This window comes from Vulpes vulpes, chromosome 8, assembly GCF_048418805.1.
Source record: "Vulpes vulpes isolate BD-2025 chromosome 8, VulVul3, whole genome shotgun sequence".
NCBI classification, from domain to species: domain Eukaryota; kingdom Metazoa; phylum Chordata; class Mammalia; order Carnivora; family Canidae; genus Vulpes; species Vulpes vulpes.
Window position 1 is genome coordinate 59,180,400 of NC_132787.1, and position 19,469 is coordinate 59,199,868.

The 19,469-nt window shown below is 35.4% G+C and overlaps 2 protein-coding genes across 2 annotated transcripts in view; one reads left to right on the forward strand and one right to left on the reverse strand.

The window, feature by feature from the left end:
• The window catches only part of SYCP1 (synaptonemal complex protein 1), a 108,396-nt gene that overhangs the window by 11,367 nt on the left and 77,560 nt on the right, over positions 1-19,469 (reverse strand). The window contains exons 27-29 of the mRNA XM_025994682.2: positions 18,785-18,859; positions 9,867-9,926; positions 3,252-3,428 (exon numbers count right to left, since the gene is read on the reverse strand). Of these exons, the coding sequence (XP_025850467.1) occupies positions 3,252-3,428; positions 9,867-9,926; positions 18,785-18,859 (312 nt within the window). The remainder of the gene's footprint in view (positions 1-3,251; positions 3,429-9,866; positions 9,927-18,784; positions 18,860-19,469) is intronic.
• Positions 8,161-8,548, forward strand: LOC112916830 (large ribosomal subunit protein eL42-like). Its single transcript, XM_025994685.2, has one exon. It carries the CDS (start codon positions 8,187-8,189, stop codon positions 8,505-8,507), a length of 321 nt encoding a protein of 106 aa, XP_025850470.1. The 5' UTR covers positions 8,161-8,186; the 3' UTR covers positions 8,508-8,548.

Genomic DNA, 19,469 nt, shown 5'->3' on the forward strand with positions numbered 1-19,469 from the left:
GAGAACAGCTAAAATCAAAAAGATAAAAAACACCATGTGGTGGCAAGGATGTGGAACAACTAGAATACTCATTCACTGCTAGCTAGGCTGTAAACTGGTACAATTTAAAAAAAAAAAAAACAAACATGATTGGCAGTAGATACAATGAGAAATATATGTTTAGTCTTTGTCCCTGGTTCCTGAAACAACTTCTAACACCTGTGTAATTTCCTGAGTTATGGGGTAATCAGAGCATCTTTTGGTACAATATTTGGTTTTGTCCCCAGTAATGTAACAGGAGTCTTCTGTTATTCAAAATAAGCTCCTTTCGGGATCCCTGGGTGGTGCAGCCATTTAGCGCCTGCCTTTGGCCCAGGGCGCGATCCTGGAGACCCGGGATCGAATCCCACATCGGGCTCCCGGTGCATGGAGCCTGCTTCTCCCTCTGCTTGTGTCTTTGCCTCTCTCTCTCTCTCTCTCTGTGTGTGTGACTATCATAAATTAAAAAAAAAAATTAAAAAAAATAAGCTCCTTTCAACTGGACCAGAATTAAGGCTAATGAAATAACTGGCAGTAAGCAGCTCCTAGATAACTTCAGGATAATGGCTGGTCACCAGAAAAACCAAGGCTTGATTAGAAGTTTGTAACCTTTCAGCTATACCCCTTGACCTCCTCGGGAGGGAAGAGGGGTTGGAGATTGAGTTAATCACCAATGGCCAATGATTTAACCAATCATGGTGGGTAATGAAACCTCCATAAAAACCCCTAAATGAATGAGGTTCTGAGAGTTTCCATGTGGGCAAACACATAGAGGCACTGGAAGGGTGGCACTCCTGAAGAAGGCATGAAAGTTCTGTACCCCTTCCCTTACACCTTGCCCTATTCATCTTTACCATTTGACGGTTCTTGAGTTGTATTCTTTATTTATTTTTTTTTTATGATAGTCACAGAGAGAGAGAGAGAGAGAAAGGCAGAGACACAGGCAGAGGGAGAAGCAGGCTCCATGCACCGGGAGCCTGATGTGGGATTTGATCCCGGGTCTCCAGGATCGCGCCCTGGGCCAAAGGCAGGCGCCAAACCGCTGCGCCACCCAGGGATCCCTCTTGAGTTGTATTCTTTATGATAAACTGTTAATAGTAAGTAAATTAACTAGTAAGTAAATGAACTTCCTGAGTTCTTTGAATCATTCTAGCAAATCAGCAAACCTGGTGAGGAGGGTTATAGGAACCCCCAATTTAGAGCCAGTTGGTCAGTAGTACAAGTGGCAAACCAAGATTATGCCTGGTGTCTGAAGTGGAAGCAGTATTGTGGGACTGAGCCCTTAACCTGTGGGGTCCATATTAACTCCAAATACTATCAGAATTTAATCAAATTTTAGGACAACTAGTTGTTGTCTGGAAAATCAGAGAACTGGCATAGGAAAAAAGAACCCCATATGTTTTGTATCACAGTAAAAAAACAGCAGTAAAAAACAGCTCAGGCACTAACTATTAAGATGGAACATATTATGCATAACCTTATAACCCACCAATTTCATTCCTAAAGACATACCCAACATATATGTCAAATATTAGACTTTTTATAGCAAGACTATGCATAAAAATCCAGTCAGGAAAGTACCCAAAAGTCCACTAACAATACAATAAATTAGTAAACTGTGGCACATCACACAATGGAATACTATATAGAAATATAAACAGAAAATCTACAACTTCAAGCAACAATATGGATAGTGAGTCCCACAAACATAATATTAAGTGAAAAAACTAAAAACAAAAATGATTCTCTGTATAGAAAATGCAAAAATGGGGAAAATGCAAAAACTGATACATCTATCAGAGTTGGGACAGTAGTTGGTCTTGGGGGAGAAACTAGTGATTAAAAGGGGCACAAGAAAATCTTCAGGAGTGACAGTAACATTATGTGTTTTAATCTGAATACTGGTTACAAAGTCATGTTTAGTTTGTAAAGAATCATCAAGTTGTATAATTAAGAACTGTGCATTTTTCTTACATATATTTCAATATAAAGTTTTTTAAGTAAAGTCATTCCATATAGAGATCACTTCATAATCTGAATAATATAAATATAAAAAATAATTTTATATAAAAGCCTCTCAAAGCTATGTAGTTTACTAATCTTCATAATTTCCATAGTGTGGATAATATTGTATATGTAACAGGATGTGAGAGAGACTCTTCCTTTTGCTCTGGAATTGTCAACTGGGGCACAAAGCTATGGAAAAAAATGCTAATAACCCATATTCTAAAGAAAGCAACCTATGATTAAAACCAGGGATCCCTGGGTGGTGCAGCGGTTTGGCGCCTGCCTTTGGCCCAGGGCGCGATCCTGGAGACCCGGGATCGAATCCCACGTCGGGCTCCCGGTGCATGGAGCCTGCTTCTCCCTCTGTCTCTGCCTCTCTCTCTCTCTCTGACTATCATAAATAAATAAAAAAAAATTTAAAAAAAATTTAAAAAAAGAAAACCAGATCCTTCTCTAGGGCTTATTAAAAGGTGGTAAAACTGGCCCTACAATCACCAAACACCTTTTTTCCCCAGTTATTTTAAGGAAACTAGGAGGGGAACGCATGAAATTTCAGGTTAGAGGAATAGAGAGAGGTCAAAATATTTTTCCCTTCAATTTCCAAGGCAAATGAGGAGATAACCCTTAACAGCGGCCTTACAAAAAATAGAAGTACCTTCGAGAAGGACTGGCATCTCATTCCCTCAATAGATATAAACTAAGGAAGAAATTTTATCTCTTTGTGCCTGGCTGGATAGCTTAGAATAAAAAGAAATGAGAGAGAGATGGGTGGCAGGACATGGGGTCAGAAACAGAGTATTCTGTACTGCTATTTAGCATGCAAAGGTTGAATGAATTCCCCATGGATTAAGTGGATATGTGGAAGGTAGCTAGTAACTGAGCCTTCTTGTTGGTGGCACCTGATCCACCAAGGGCTGACTGCTAAGTAAAGGACTCTAGCAGGAAGATAATACAAAGTAAACAGCAAAGGAAAGTAACTGGGGTGATACTGAAAAATGTTAAGAACCAGATTTCTCACATCAGGGAATGCCATCTGGTGAATGACAGAAAGTTATGGAATCTACTCAAAATGTCATTCAGTTGAGGACAGTGATACAAAAAAAATTTCACAAGATTGAATTGGTTTTATATTTATATGTGTGATTCCAGATATATGGTATATGATAGCAGAACCTTCCTTTTTAACTAAAAATATTATGACCTTCCTAGAAATTTTAGCAACCAACCTTTGGTAATGGTGTAGATAAAGTACTTTTAGTTGGTGTCCACGAATAGTCTCTCTTATCTTTGGATTTGCTATGGTCAGCTGATGTGAAGTTTTGAGATACATTTTGTGAAGGAGCTGTTTTAGAATCAAATTTCCAATGAGTTTCAGGTGTTTTCAATAAAGATGTCTGTGTTTTCTGTATTGAACAAAAGGGAATAAAATCATCACTACATGTCATTTTAATTAAAGTGCACCAATTAGTAGAAATAACACTGGAATAAACTAGAATTTATTAATAATTAGATAACTTTGAATAAATTACCCTTGCCAGTTTATTTTCCCACTTAAGATGAAAATGGTATCTGTCTGTCTTCACAGAGCTGCTATGAAAATAAATAAAACATCTCAATTCTCTAACTGACCAAAAGTTGAGGATCTGCTGAAGAAAAATCTCTATTCCTGGTGGCAAAAAGCCTTTCTTTGTGGTTCATTACAATAGCCTAAAAGCCAGAGGGCAGTTTATTTTATTCTCATTTGTATCCATTCTCTTTTATGCTTTCATATTTCCTCTCTCATCTATAAAAATATCAGCCCTTTCCTATCCACCAGCCTTACTCCTCACAAAAAAAATGAAGAAGAAGAAGAAGAAGAAGAAGAACAAGAAGAAGAAGAAGAAGAAGAACAAGAAGAAGAAGAAGAGGAGGAGGAGGAGGAGGAGGAGGAGGAAGAGGAGAAGGAGAAAAGAAAAATAGAGAAGGAAAATTGTAAAAGTAAAGAACCAGAAACTTTTTCCAGGAGGAAAAAAATAACTACTTTCTTCAATTCTGAAGATAAACAAATTACAAATTTACTCTAAATACTTAGGACTTTACTTGAACTCAATTTCTTCCATTTTCTTTCTATCTTTATATGTATCTTCTTTTCAGCGCCTGACCTATCTTTCTAGTAAGAGTTCATAATAACTGCTCTGGTGGAATTGTGCTAGCTGCTTTCTAATTTTATCACTTCCTTTGGTCACCACCATCTCCATGAATACAATCATGGCAATTACAAGAAAAAACAAGAGTGCATGCACAAACACACAATTACACACACATACACACAAAGGGCTATTCTCAAAAGTTCAGTGGTTAAATCTGCAGTAAATTTAAGTTAGGAGAGTACAGGATGCAGGATTAAGAGGTGACCACATGTGCTATAAAAACACTGGACTGATTGATGGACAAATGGATAAGGAAGATATGGTACCTACACACAAGAGGAATATAACACAACTGTAATAAAGGATGAGATTGTACCATCTGAGACACCATGGATAGACCTAGAGGGTATAATTATGCTAAGTGAAATAAATCAGACTGACAAAAACAAGTACCATATGATTTCACTCATATGTGGAATCCCAAAAAACAAGTGAATAAACAAACAAAAAGCATAAGCAGACCTATAAATGCACAGGACAAACTGATGTTTGTCAGATGGGGGAAGGATAGGCAAAATAGATGAAGGGAAGTGGGAAAAACAAGGTTTCAGTTAGGGAATTAATAAATCATGGGAACAAGAGGCACAGCATAAGGAGAAAAGTCAATGATATTGTAATACCAATTAAACAGGACATACAGTATCTACATTTGCGATGAACACAGTATAATGTACAAACTTATTGAGTCACTGTGCTGTACACCTGAACTTATGTAGCACTGTATGTTAACTGTGTGTGTGTGTGTGTGTGTGTGCGCGCGCGCACGCGCGCACTCGTGTATACACAAACAACCACAGGACCAGGAGTCAAGTAATACGCTCTTTTCTCTTGGATCTCATAATACCTTGTTGGATGATATTAAGTAAATTTTCAAGCATCCCTAGGCCTGAATTTATGCATCTGTATGATGAAGGGACTAAAAATGAGATGATGTGTACATTTCTGCCCAGTTCTAGTCATCTCACTTCACCATCTTTTTTCCAGCAGGTATAAATTTTGGGAGCATTACTTTACACAGCTGTATTTTTTGTATCCTATATTCCTGTTTAGGAAGGCCTATATATTTTTACATTATAGTTGATAACACAATTTTGATGAAAGCAAATTTTTTCTGCTAAGTTCACCAGGAGTCATCCTCAGAATCTCCAAAATATAACTGTTTTCAGGGACAAATTTTTCTCTCCTGAAAGGACTGAGAATGACAACTACACCACCTTGTGGCCAAGTCTGGGAATTTAACATTTCCCTGAAACCAGAAGCTTGAAAGAAAATGCACCCCCATTCTAGAACACTGAAACAAACCTCTTCATTATAAATCATGGAAATGTACTTTCCTATGAGTTACATTCTTCTATGAATGTTACAAGAATATTTTATTGTATTTCACTTTATTGCACTTCTGTATGTTTTCTGGTGTTTTTATTTTTTTGCAAATTGAAAGGTTTGTGACAACTCTGACTCAGGCAAGTCTATCAGCACCATTTTTCCAAAAGCATTTACTCAATGCCACTTGTGTCACTTTGTGTCATATTTTGGTAGTCCTTATAATATTTCAAACTGATGGATTATTATATTTGCTATGGTAATCTGTTATTAGTGACCTTTGATGTTACTATTGTAATTGTTTGGGGGCACCATGAACCACACCCATATAAGATGGCAAACTTAACCTAAGTGTTGTGTGTGTTCTGATTGCTCCACTGACCTACCATTCCCCATCTCTCTCCCTGTCTTTAAGCCTCCCTATTCTCTGAGGCACAACAAAACTGAAATTAGGCCAATCTTCATGCACTCGTAAGAGAAAAAGAGTTATCCATCTCTCACTTTAAATCAAAAGCTAGAAATGATTCAGCTAGAAAGAAGAAGGCATGTTGAGAGCTGAGACAGGCCAAAAGCTAGGCCTCTTGCACCAACCACTTAGCCAATTTGTGAATGCAAAGGAAAAGTTCTTGAAGGATGCTAAAAGTACTATTTTCAGGGAGCACACGAATGATAAGAAAGTGAAACAGCCTATACTGATATGGAGAAAGTTGCAGTGGTCTAGATAAATCAAACCAGTCACAACATTACTTTAAGCCAAAACCTAACCCAGAGCAAGGCCCTAACTCTCTTCAATTCTAGGAAGGCTGAGAGAGATGAGAAAGTTGCAGAAGAAAAGTCTGAAGCTAGCAGAGGTTGGCTCATGAGATTTAAGGAAAGAAGACATTTCCATAAAAGTGAAGGTGAGGGGTGCCTAGGTGGCTCAGTCAATTAAGCATCTGTCTTTGGCTCAAGTCATGATTCCAGGATCCTGTGATCAAGCCCTGCATTGGGCTCCCTGCTCAGCAGGATGTCTGTTTCTCCCTCTCCCTTTGCCCCCACCCCACTTATGCTCTCTCACTCACTTGCTCTCTAATACATAATTCTCTTTTTTTAAAAAGTGCACAGTGAGCAGCAAGTGCTAATGTAGAAGCTCCAACAAGTTATCCAGAAGACCTAGCTAATTAAGTACTGAAGAGGTCTATACTAAAAAAAGAGTTTCAATGTAGGCGAAATAGCCAAATATTGGAAGAAGATGTCATCTAGGACTTTCATAGCTAGGGAGCATAAGTCAATACCTGCCTCCAAAGTTTCAAAGGACGGGCTGACTCCCTTGTTAGAGACTAATGCAGCTGGTGACTTTAAGTTGAAGCCAGTGCTCATTAACCCTTCTGAAAATCCTAGGGCTCTTTAAGAATTATGCCAAATCTACTTGCCTATGCTCTATAAATAGAACAACAACCAAGCCTGGATGACAGTATATCTAATTACAACATGGTTTACTAAATATTTTAACCCCACTGTTAAGACCTACTGCTTGGACAAAAAGATTCCTTTCAAAATATTACTGCTCATTGATAATGGACCTACTTACCCAAGAGCTCTGATGGAGATGTACAGGATAAACGCTGTGATACCTGCTAATACAACATCATTCTGAAGCCCATGCATCAAAGAGTCATTCCGACTTTCAAGTCTTATTATTTAAGAAATACATTTTGTAAAACTATAGGTGCCATAGATAGTGATTCTACTGATGGATCTGGGAAAAGTAAGTTGAAAACCTTCTGAGGGGACCTGGGTGGCTAAGTGGTTGAACATCTGCCTTTGGCTTAGGTAGTGATCTTGGAGTCCTGGGATTGAGTCCCTCATTGGGCTTCTCTGCGGGGCACCTGCTTCTCCCTCTGCATATGTGTCTGCCTCTCTCTGTGTGTCTCTCATGAATAAATAAATAAAATCTTAAAAAAAAAAAAAGAAAACTTTCTGGAAAGAAGGCACCCTTCTAGATGCTATTAAGAATATTGGTGGGGCAGCCCAGGTGGCTCAGCAGTTTAGCGTCACCTTCAGCTCAGTGTGTGATCCTGGAGACCTAGGATCAAGTCCCATGTCAGGCTCCCTGCATGGAGCCTGCTTCTCCCTCTGCCTGTGTCTCTGCCTCTCTCTCTCTCTCTCTCTCTGTGTCTCTCATGAATAAATAAATAAAATCTTTAAAAAAAAAAAAAAGAATGTTTGTGATTTGGGATGCCTGGGTGGCTCAGTGGTTGAGCATCTGCCTTTGACTCAGGGTGTGATCCCAGGGTCTGAAATCAAGTCCCAAATCGGGCTCCTTGGGGAGAGTCTGCTTCTCCCCCTCTGCCTATGTCTCTGCCTCTCTCTGTGTATCTCTCATGAATAAATAAATAAGATCTTTTTTTTAAAAAAGCATATTTGTGATTCATAGGAAGAGGTCAAATATCAATATTAACAGGAATTCAGAAGAAGTTGATTCCAACCCTCATGGATGACTATAAGGGGTTCAAGACTTTCCTGGCAAAAATAACTGCAGATGTGGTGGAAACCGCAAGGAAACTAGAATTAAAAATGGAGCCTGACAACGCGACTTAATGGCTACAATCTCATGATTACTTCAAAAAGTGAGGAGTTGCTCTCCGTGCAGATAGCGCTCTTGCAAAGATGGTGAATGTTCCTAAAACCCGCCGGACTTTCTGCAAGAAGTGTGGTAAGCACCAACCCCACAAAGTGACACAGTACAAGAAAGGCAAAGATTCTCTTTACGCCCAGGGAAAGCGGCGTTATGACCGGAAGCAGAGTGGCTATGGTGGGCAGACTAAGCCAATCTTCCAGAAAAAGGCTAAAACTACAAAGAAGATTGTGCTGAGGCTTGAATGTGTTGAGCCCAACTGCAGATCGAAGAGAATGCTGGCTATTAAGAGATGCAAGCATTTTGAACTGGGAGGAGGTAAGAAGAGAAAGGGCCAAGTGATTCAGTTCTAAACTTCATATTTTGTTATGAAGACAATAAAATCTTGATGTTATGTTCAAAAAAAAAAAAGTGAGGAGTTGCTTCTTAAGGATCAGCAAAAAGAAGTGGTTTCTTGAGATAAAATCTACTCCTGGTGAACATGCTGTGAAGACTGTTAAAATAACAACAAAGGATTTAGAATATTATGTAAACTTCACTGATAAATCAGTAACAGCATATGAGAGGATTGACTCTGATTTTGAAAGAAGTTCTACTGTGGGTAAAATGCTATCAAATAGCAATCCTATGGTAAAGAGAAATCATTCACAAAAGGAAGAGTCAATGAAGCAACCTTCACTGTTGTCTTATTTTACAAAATTGCCATGGTCACCCCAACTTTCAGCAACCATCAGCCCTGATCAGTCAACAGCCATTAATATCAAGACAAGATCCTCTACCAGCAAAAAGATTACAACTTATTGAAAGCTCACATGATTGTTAGCATTTTTAAGTAATACAGTATTTTTAAATTAAGGTATGAACATTGTTTTTTAGACATAATTCTATTGCACACTCAACATACAGTGTGCATATAACTTTTATTTGCACTGGGAAACCAAAAACTCATTTGACTTGCTTTATTTATTGTGATACTCACTTCACTGCATTGGTCTGGAACTGAACCCACAAGATTAAGGAATGTCTGTATATAGAATATTTACAATTTTTACATTGAAGCATAATTAACATATACTATTATATTTGTTTGAAGTGTACAATATAATGATTCAACGATTCTATGCATTACTCAGTGCTCATCATTCTATTTTTTAGAATGCTTATATGGCATTTCCTACATGCCAAGCACTGTTTATTTATCAATGCCTTAAAAATATTATCTCACTTAGTCCTTTTAACAACTTTAAAAAACAGATACTATTAATTAGTCATTTATATATGAACAAGCTGAGGCCGAAAGAAATAACTTGTCCAAATCAGAAATGTTTGATAAAACTATTAATTATTATATATAAGGCTTATGATACTTCAATATCATTGGAATAAAGTATAGCAAATAAAGGCCTATTTAAATTTTTTTATTATTTCCTCATCATTTGTAATTTATGTATCTAGGACTTCAGATAAACAGTTGTGGCATTTACTAATCTACTTGAAAACAGAAATAATGGGTGTGTTTTACTAAAATTATACTGAATCAAAACAACTCCATACAAAATGTGACACCTACTTTCATAATCTGAACACATTCTATATTTGAAATGAATATTAGATGTTCCTTATCTATTTATGAACAAAATTTTTTCCAAGTAGATGTTAGAAAACAAGTTGACTTACAAAGAAAAATCAGGAGAATTATATAAAACTCCTACCTTGTCTTTTTTTTCAAGAGTAATAACTATGTTTTCTTTTGCCTCTCTTTTGAGTTTTTCCTATTAAAAATGAGTACACACAATGAAGTCACTATTATTATCAAAAACTAATGCTATTATCAAAATACTTCTAAGAAGTACTAACAAAGAATAAACTCTAAAATCTTATAATGAAAACAAAACAAGAAAAATAAATTAGTTTCTTTCTACAGAGCTTGTTATTACTTTTAATTACCTTTTTTTTAAATTCTTATCTGTCCAGTATGTATCTATGGAATCTTGGGTAAGTTTTTTAACACTCTGAATCAACTTTCTCATTTGTAAAATGATCAGATTATAAATTAAGGAATACACATAAGTAACTAATTGTGAAGAGCTATAAAGAGATCCAAAGTATTATGGGCCTTTAGAGACAGAATTCAATTTTTTCTGTGCATTGAGGAAGGGTACATTTCAGTTGGACCTTGAAAAATGAATTTTTAACATGAGATAAACAAGGATGGGGGAGGAAGTACAAGAAAGTACAAAATACTTAGGAAACAATACATCACTTTTGCTAGAGATTAGGGTGTGTGTATATTCAGTAGAGGAAAAAGAAAAAATTAACCCTGACCTACAAAAAATAATATGTACTATGCCTTTAATATGATAGTCACCCAGAGAAGAGAATTGTTACAGCCTCAGGAAGCCTTAAAGGACTCAGAGAAGATAAAGTTCCAACACAGAATTTTAAGCAAACTTGCCTTGCCTACCCCATGATGCCTATGCCAATATCAACCTCACTAAATGCTTTGTATATACCATATTATCTCTCCCAGAGTGTTGCTCTTAACTGGAGAACTCACTTCACCATGAAGCTGGTAGTAAGCTAATGTAACAATAGTCACTATACTTATTATGTACCCTATCAATGAACAATAGTTGATCTTCAGTTACAGTGACAACTGGGGTCTACAATAAGGGGCTAGAATGCTGTCTTTTAGGATAAATTATATCCTCTAAACTAGCAAAATTGCACTGCCTCTCAGAGGACCTTCCAGAGGCTTTTAGAGGACAGAAGAGAGAAAAGCATCTTCCATGACTACATTTTCTCTCTAGATTCCAGACACATTTGCTAGTCTGGAGACCTTACAATCTGTTCTAATACAACATATGTTTCCAAGGTGTGAATTATTAGCTCATACACAAACAAACATCTTAGGTAGTGGCTAACTAATCATGAGTTCCCTAAGACCACAGAGATAGGCAGTCTACTATGGTCCCTATTTAATCTGAATAACTCAAATATGCCTATAATATGGCATCAAATAGATGATTGACTTGAGCCACAGGAATAAAAGAATGATAGCCCTTTACCCAAATTTCAGACCTCAATAAATTTATAAACCTAGAACCCCTCAAATTAAAAGAAAGCCTAGTAACTCTTGTAGAAGGATTTTGTAATAGTATCACAAATATATACTGTATCCTTTCTACTGTCTTGTGCACCAAGATACTAAAACTTATGTGTAACTGGACATTGACTATTAACTGGCACCAATTATTATAACCTAAAATGTTGCTATTTTTTCATTAGTTCAAGTGTAAGTGTATTGGGGTCAGGTGATAAATGGCATTTAATCCAAGTCTACCTCATAATGAGCCCATGGAACCACTGACCTAATCTGTGGTCATTTCTTTAGATCCTAAATACAAAGTCTGAATAGATAAACTCAGTAAGTGCCATAATCTCTATATTGGTTCTCACCACAGAATGAAGTTTTTTTGTTTGTTTGGTTTTTTCAGAATGAAGTTTTTAAGTTTAGGAGGACCTCTCTCTGTGACTATCATAAATAAATTTAAAAATTAAAAAAAAAAAAAAAAAAGGGATTCCTGAGTGGCGCAGCGGTTTGGCGCCTGCCTTTGGCCCAGGGCACGATCCTGGAGACCCGGGGTCGAATCCCACGTCGGGCTCCCGGTGCATGGAGCCTGCTTTTCCCTCTGCCTCTCTCTCTCTCTCTCTCTCTCTCTCTCTCTCTCTCTCTCTCTCTCTGTGACTATCATAAATAAATAAAAAAAATTTTAAAAAAATAAAAAAAAAAAGTTTAGGAGGACCAACTAGAAGAATCTGAAGCCTCTTCCATTTCAAGAATGTAAACAAATGAATCAAATGCCACATCTTACCTAGGTAGAGATTCAGGTCCATCGAATCATGAAATATGTAGAGAAAGTGATTTATCACAGTCCCACAAAACCAACTTAATTGGAAAATTAAATTGACTGTTATCCAGTAACAGTTTTGTCATACTGATGGGCAAGTAACATACGTCAAAAGAGGGATTGTGTATTAACTAGGATCAAAATTGAGAACTAAGAAAAAAGTTTCATATAAAAGATGAACTGAATATATGTAAACATACGGTTCAAATTAAACAAATACCAGAATCATGGTTACAGAATATATATTTTTATTAATCTTGAAAACATAAATTAACCAAATAAATATAAAAATCGTATATGTAGAGGAAGAGGCAGTAGGAGAAAGTGTTAGATATAATGCTTAAAAATATAAAGGTAATCAGTAAAATAATTCAAAATACTACACACACCTTTTTTTTAAATTTTTATTTATTTATGATAGTCATACAGAGAGAGAGAGGCAGAGACACAGGCAGAGGGAGAAGCAGGCTCCATGCACCAGGAGCCCGACATGGGACTCTATCCCGGGTCTCCAGGATCGCACCCTAGGCCAAAGGCAGGCGCCAAACCGCTGCATCACCCAGGGATCCCTACACAAACCTTTTAAATCAACCAGATACACACAATTTAGAGAAAAAGAAAATACTAATATGTAATGTAAAATAATATGACAAAAACATGATTCAATTATATATCAATAGGGAGTTAATGTCTAGAATACATAAGGAACTCCTATAAGTCAACAATAAAAAACAACTAAACAATGGGCAACAGAATAGAAACTTTGAATAGACAATTCCCTAAACAAGATATACAACTGGCCAACAAGGGAAAGGAGTAATTAAGAACTTCAAAAACAAATTCAACAATAAAAACACACAACCTTATGCCATAATTTGGGATTCTAGTGAGGCTCAGCACGACAGCCACAGAGTATACTTGTGCTAATTTGGCTCTAATCAATATAACTCTTAATTTAATCATCGTTTGCATAATATTGGTGAAAGTGGACACATACAATAATGAGAATAACTGTCAATAATATACTTGAATTGATAAGAAGTATCTGAGGGGATATATAAGCAGTCTATTAAAAAAAGGAGGCCTAGAAAATGCACAGAGAGTGAAAGTTTTGGGAAAAATAACTAAACTTTTTCACCTTGGTCTCTCTGTCTGGACAAAGAAAGCACATTATCCTTGCCAACAAATAGAACACACTAGCAATAAAGCCAAAAGACAAGTTTCAAAAAAAAAAAAAGAAATAAAAGATCCCTATGAAAGAGCAGAAAACACAAAAAAAGAAGAGATTCATTGAGAAAACACATGAATTGTGTACTTTCCCATGGTTCCCTCTCATCACCCTGTAAGTAGAATATACCAAACCATAGTATTCTTATCTTTTCCCTCATAAAACAGGCTAAAGAAATACATCTTGAAGATAGATTGGTAAAATGGCAAAAAGCAAATAACCATATGTATATATGTATATGTATACACACACACATGAAATATTACTCAGCCATGAAAAAGAACGAGCTCTTGCCATTTGCAACATGAACAGACCTAGAGAGTATTTTGCTAAATAAGTCAAAGACATATACCATATGACTTCACTTATATGTGGAATCTAAAAAACAACTGAACAGACAAAGCAGAAACAGACTCATAAATACAGAGAACAAGTTGATGGTTGCCTGAGAGGAGGTGGGTGGGGGCTGGCAAAATGGGTGCTGGAGAATAGGACATACCAGCTTCTAATGGAATAACTAAGTCACAGGGATGAAAGATACAGCATATAAAATAGAGTCAGTGATATTGTAATAGCACTGGATGATGACAGATGGTAACTACACTTGGGGTAAACATAGTATAACACATAGAGTTGTCTGAATCTCTCTGTTATACTCCTGAAACTAACATAACATTGTGTATCAATGATACTTCAATTTTAAGAAAAAGAAATACCACAACTTACCCTTTCAGATGGATATATAGGCTCTAGAGCTTCACACTGAGTTGGTGAAAAAAATCTGAAGCCTAAGGACAAAACATCACAAGAAAACTACAGACCAATATCTCTTTATGAATAGGGATGCAAAAAATCCTCAACAAAATAGCAATGAACTGAATCTGATGGAATATAAAGATTAAACATCATGACCAAATAGGATTTCTCCCACGAATGTAAGATTGGTTTAACATCTGAAAATCAATTAATGTAATACTTCGTATTGATACAAAAACCACATGATCATCTCAATATACACAAAAAAAGCAGAAAAACCACAAAACCCAGCACACTTCTATGATAAAAACATTCAACAAATTAGAAATTTTCCCAATTTGGTAAAGGGCATCTAGATAAACTGAACTCATCAGAATTAAAGGTTCTGTGCTACAAATAATACCATCAACAAATAAAAAGATAATCCACAGAATGGAAGAAAGCACTTGCAAATCTTATATCAGATAAGGGACTGATATCTAGAATATATAAAGAATTCTTAAAATTCAAAACTAAAAAAACAGAACCAAATTTTTTAATAGGCCAAGCATCTGAATATACATTTCTCCAAAAAAGATTTACAAATGGCCAACAGCACATGAAAGGATGATCAACATCACTAGCCATTAAAGAAATATAAATCAAAACAATGATGGTATACCATGTCATACTCAATAGGATGATTATAATCCAAAAAGTGTTTCTGAGGATGTGGAAAAATTGGGACTTTCATGTGTTGATAGTGGGAACCCAAAATGGAAAAACTGGCTTGGAAAAGTTGGGCAGTACCTTAAAATGCTAAGCATAGATATATTATATTAACCAGCAATTTGGAACGCCTGCGTGGCTCAGCGGTTGAGCATCTGGCTTTGGCTCAGGGCATGATCCAGGGCCTGGGAATGGAGTCCCTCATCGGACTCCCTGCAGGGAGCCTGCTTCCCTCTCTGCCTAAGTCTCTGCCTTAAGTCTTTTGTTACAGTAACCCAGGCAGGCTAATACAAAAATCATACAGATTGTGTTCTCTGAATCAAACTAAAAATCAGTAACAGAAAGTTTACAAGAAAATCTTAGAATACATGAAAATTTTTAAACATACTTTTAAATAACCTATGGGTCAAAAAAGTCACAAAGAAATCTAAAATTATGTAGGACTGAATGAAAACAAAAACACAACATACCAAATGCATGTAGAATGTAGCTAAAGCAGTAGAGAGAAAAAAATCTATAGTGCTAAATGCTTTCATTAGGAAAAAGGGAAGAGTGACATCAGCAAAATGGCATGAATTTTCTATAATTCTAGAATAAACTATTCTAAAACTTGTATGGAAACAGAAAAGACCCCAACAGCCAGAGCAATCTTGAAAAAGAAAGAAAAGCTGGAGGTATCACTATTTCAGACTTCAAGCTATATTAAAAAGCTGTATTCATCAAAACAGTATAGTACTAACATAAAAACAGACACATAGATCAATGGAACAGAATACAGAATCCAAGAATGGACCCCTCAACCCCTAAGGTCAACTAATCTTCAACAGAGCAGTTAAGAATATCAAATGGAAAAAAAAGACAATCTCTTCAACAAGCGGCGTTGGGAAAACTGGACAGACACATGCAGAAGAATGAAACTGGACCACTTTCTTACACCAATCACAAAAACAAATTCAAAATGGATTAAAGACCTAAATGTGAGACGGGAACCTATCAGAATCCTAGAGGAGAATACAGGCAGCAAGCTCTTTGACCTCAGCAACAGCAACTTCTTACTAGACACGTTGCTGGAGGCAAGAGAAACAAAAGCAAAAGTGAACTACTTGGATTTCATCAAGATATAAAGCTTCTGCACAGTGAAGTAAACAATCAACAAAACTAAAAAGCAGTCTATGGAATGGGAGAAGATATTTCCAAATGATATATCTAATAAAGAGTTACTATCCAAAAATCTATAAAGACCTTACCAAATTCAACACCAAAAAAAAATAATAATTCTGTTAAAAAATGGGCAGAAAACATGAATAAATATTTTTTCCAAAGACGACATCTAGATGGCTAACAGACACATGAAAAGATGCTCAACATCATTCATCGTCAAGGAAAGACAAATCAAAACTACAATGAGCTCTCACCTCACGCCTGCTAGAATGGCTAAAATTAACACAGGAAATCACAGATGTTGGTGAGGATGTAGAGAAAGGGAAACTTTCTTACCCTGTTGATGGGAGGGCAAACTGGTGCAGCCACTCTGGAAAACAGTATGGAGGTCCCTCAAAAAGTTAAAAATAGAACTACCCTATGATCCAGCAATTGCACTACTATGTACTTATCCAAAGAAACAAAAATACAGATTCAAAGGGATACATGCACCCTGATATTTATAGCAGCATTGTCAACAACAGCAAAATTACGGAAACAGCCCTAATGTCCATCAACTGAGGAATGGATAAGGAAGATGTAGTATACCTATACAATGGAATATTACTCAGCCATCAAAAAAGAATGAAATCTTGCCATTTGCAATGATGTAAATGGAGCTAGAGTGTATTATGCTAAGCAAAATGAGTCAGTCAGAGAAAGACAAATACCCTAGATTTCACTCATATGCAGAATTTAGGAAATAAAACAGATTGACATGGGGGGAGAAGAGGCAGACCATAAAACAGACTCTTAATTACAGAGAACAAACTAACAGTTGTAGGAGAGGAGGTGGGCTAGGGTATGGGCTAAATGTGTGGTGTGTATTAAAGAAGGGCACTTGTGATGAGCACTGGGTGTTATATATAAATGATGAATCACTAAATTCTGCTCCTGAAACCCATATTACACTATACAATAACTAACTAGAATATAAATAAAAACTTAAAACAACAATACAAAAAGAAAAATATTGTGCACTGTTGGTAGAATTTTAATTGGTACAGCCACTATAGAAAACAGTGTAATGTTCTTCAAAAAATTAATAATAAAACTGCCATATGTTTCAGCAATTCCATTTCTGGGAATATACTCAAAAGAAACAAAAACACTATGCTGAAGAGATATCTGCACCCACATGTTCACTACAGCATTATTTCCAATAGCCAAGATATAGAAACAACCTAAATGATACCAATAGATTAATGGGTAAGGTAAGAGTGATACACAGACACATACACACACAATGCAATATTATTCAGCCATTAAGAGAAGGAAATCCTGCCATTTCCAATGACATAAATGGACTCTGAGAGCATTATGCTAAATGAATTAAGTCAGAGAAAGACAAACACTTGTATAATCTTATTTATATGTGGAATCTAAAATTTTAAAAACTCATAGAAAAAGAGATCAGATTTGTGGTTACCAGGGGCAGAGGTTTAGGGGTTGGGGAATTAGATGAAAAGTGGTCAAAACTACGACTTCAAGTTATAAGATAAGTACTAAGGATGTAATTTTACAACCCAATGTCTATAGTTAACACTGCTGTATAGTATATTTGAGATTTAAGAGAGTAAATCCTAAATGTTCTCATCATAAGGCAAAGAACATTCTTTTCTTTTTTTCTTATATTGAAATGATGGATATTAACTAAATCTACATGATAATCATTTCACAATATATATATAGGTCAAATTATGCCACATAACTTAAATTTGTACAGGGCTCTATGTCAATTATCTCTCAATAAATCTCAAAAACATTTGGAAAAAAAGAACATTAATAAGAATAGTTAGAGACAATGGAGCCTTCTACTAAAGCAGTAGTATAAAGGTAAGTATGTGTTACCATTATAGGTGAAGAGAAGCCATTTAGTTATTCCTTTAACAACATTCATTAAAAACAAAAAATTTTCAAAACATTGTGCTCAGATAAAGGGAAAATAAGAATAAATAAGACACAATCCTTACCTTTGAAAAGCTTGAAACATAATGGAAGCACAGAGTGACATAACTATTTTAATATAAAAACAAAGTGCTATGAGAATATGTAGATATAGTAAGCTCACCTTTGCAATAGGAAACATCTGTCAGATGTTTAATAGTGGATAAAGGAAGAAAGGAATTAAGTACAGGAAACAAAGAGAACAAATGGACAGGGTCTTGAAATTGAAAGTGCATGTTACCTAGGCTGTTGCTGAGGGATTAAGATAAAAGGTTTTGGAATCATGCAAAACCTACATTTGAATTCTAAGCCATTCTACTTTTTTATTATGTGATCATGAATAAGTAACCTAACCTCTGTAAAAATGAAAATAATAAGTATTGCTTTTAGCATTGTTCTAAGAACTAAATTAGATGTAAGTAGGAAAGCACAGTGCCTGTCCAATAGAAGCAAAAAAAAAAAATGGTATTTGTCATTTTAAAGTAAGTCAATTCATATTGTAAATTGCAAAACACTATACAAATATAAGGTATTATTTTTTCTAAAATCTGATGAACAGTTTAAAAACACATCTAAATATGTAAACATTTTATAACATTTGAGATTTTCCCAAGTACTTATATTTAAAAGCACTTCTACCCTTAGAGTATGCTTATATATTTCTATGTGTTTAAACAAAGGAATATACTGTATCCTTCTGAAAAAAAGCTAATGGGGTAAAAACTATATGTTTTAATCCTAGTTACCCAAATATATTTTCTAATATGACATGCTTATAAAAACAAAGTTGCAGTTATACTTAAGTTAAAACATTTAATTAAAAAAAACTACAAAGTTGCACCTAAATGTTATTACTTTACTATAATGCCACAAAATCTACCTTTTCTTCTCTTTCTATTTCAAGTTGTTTCTTAACAGACAAAAGTTCACTTTTGAGATTAGACAATTCAGACTCCTAAAGAAAAAAACATGAAATTTATAAGTGTATCCTTGTATTTCTCAAAACAGTGAAAATGCTAACAAATGCTTTATATTTAGTTTTACAGAAAAATGAATTCACTCATAAAATATATAAACTTGAAGTCTACTGATATGGAGGCTGCTAGTTGAACATGACTAAAGATTTCATTTAGACAAATTTCATATAGTTTTCTCTAAAGAAATATTTAACACTATATATATATATATATATATATATATATATAGTGTTACCTTCCTTCCTTACCTTCTCCCAATCTATCCCATTCCTCCTCTCCCAATCTCTATCAGAGCTCCAAATTTATTTGTAACTGGAGTTTGTATTTATTCATTTGAAAAAAAAAGTCTATTCTACCATTTCAGAAAATAAAACTGGAAAACCATTTACCTATAAAACCTATATTTTTCAAATCTAAAATTCTTTGATTCCACAGCTCAAAAATTTTATTTAATATTATTCTTCCTTACCTTCTCCCAATCTATCCCATTCCTCCTCTCCCAATCTCTATCAGAGCTCCAAATTTATTTGTAACTGGAGTTTGTATTTATTCATTTGAAAAAAAAAGTCTATTCTACCATTTCAGAAA

Excerpts from the sequence above, each read along its gene's own strand:
- LOC112916830 (XM_025994685.2), top strand. The coding sequence starts at position 8,187 with ATGGTGAATGTTCCTAAAACCCGCCGGACTTTCTGCAAGAAGTGTGGT.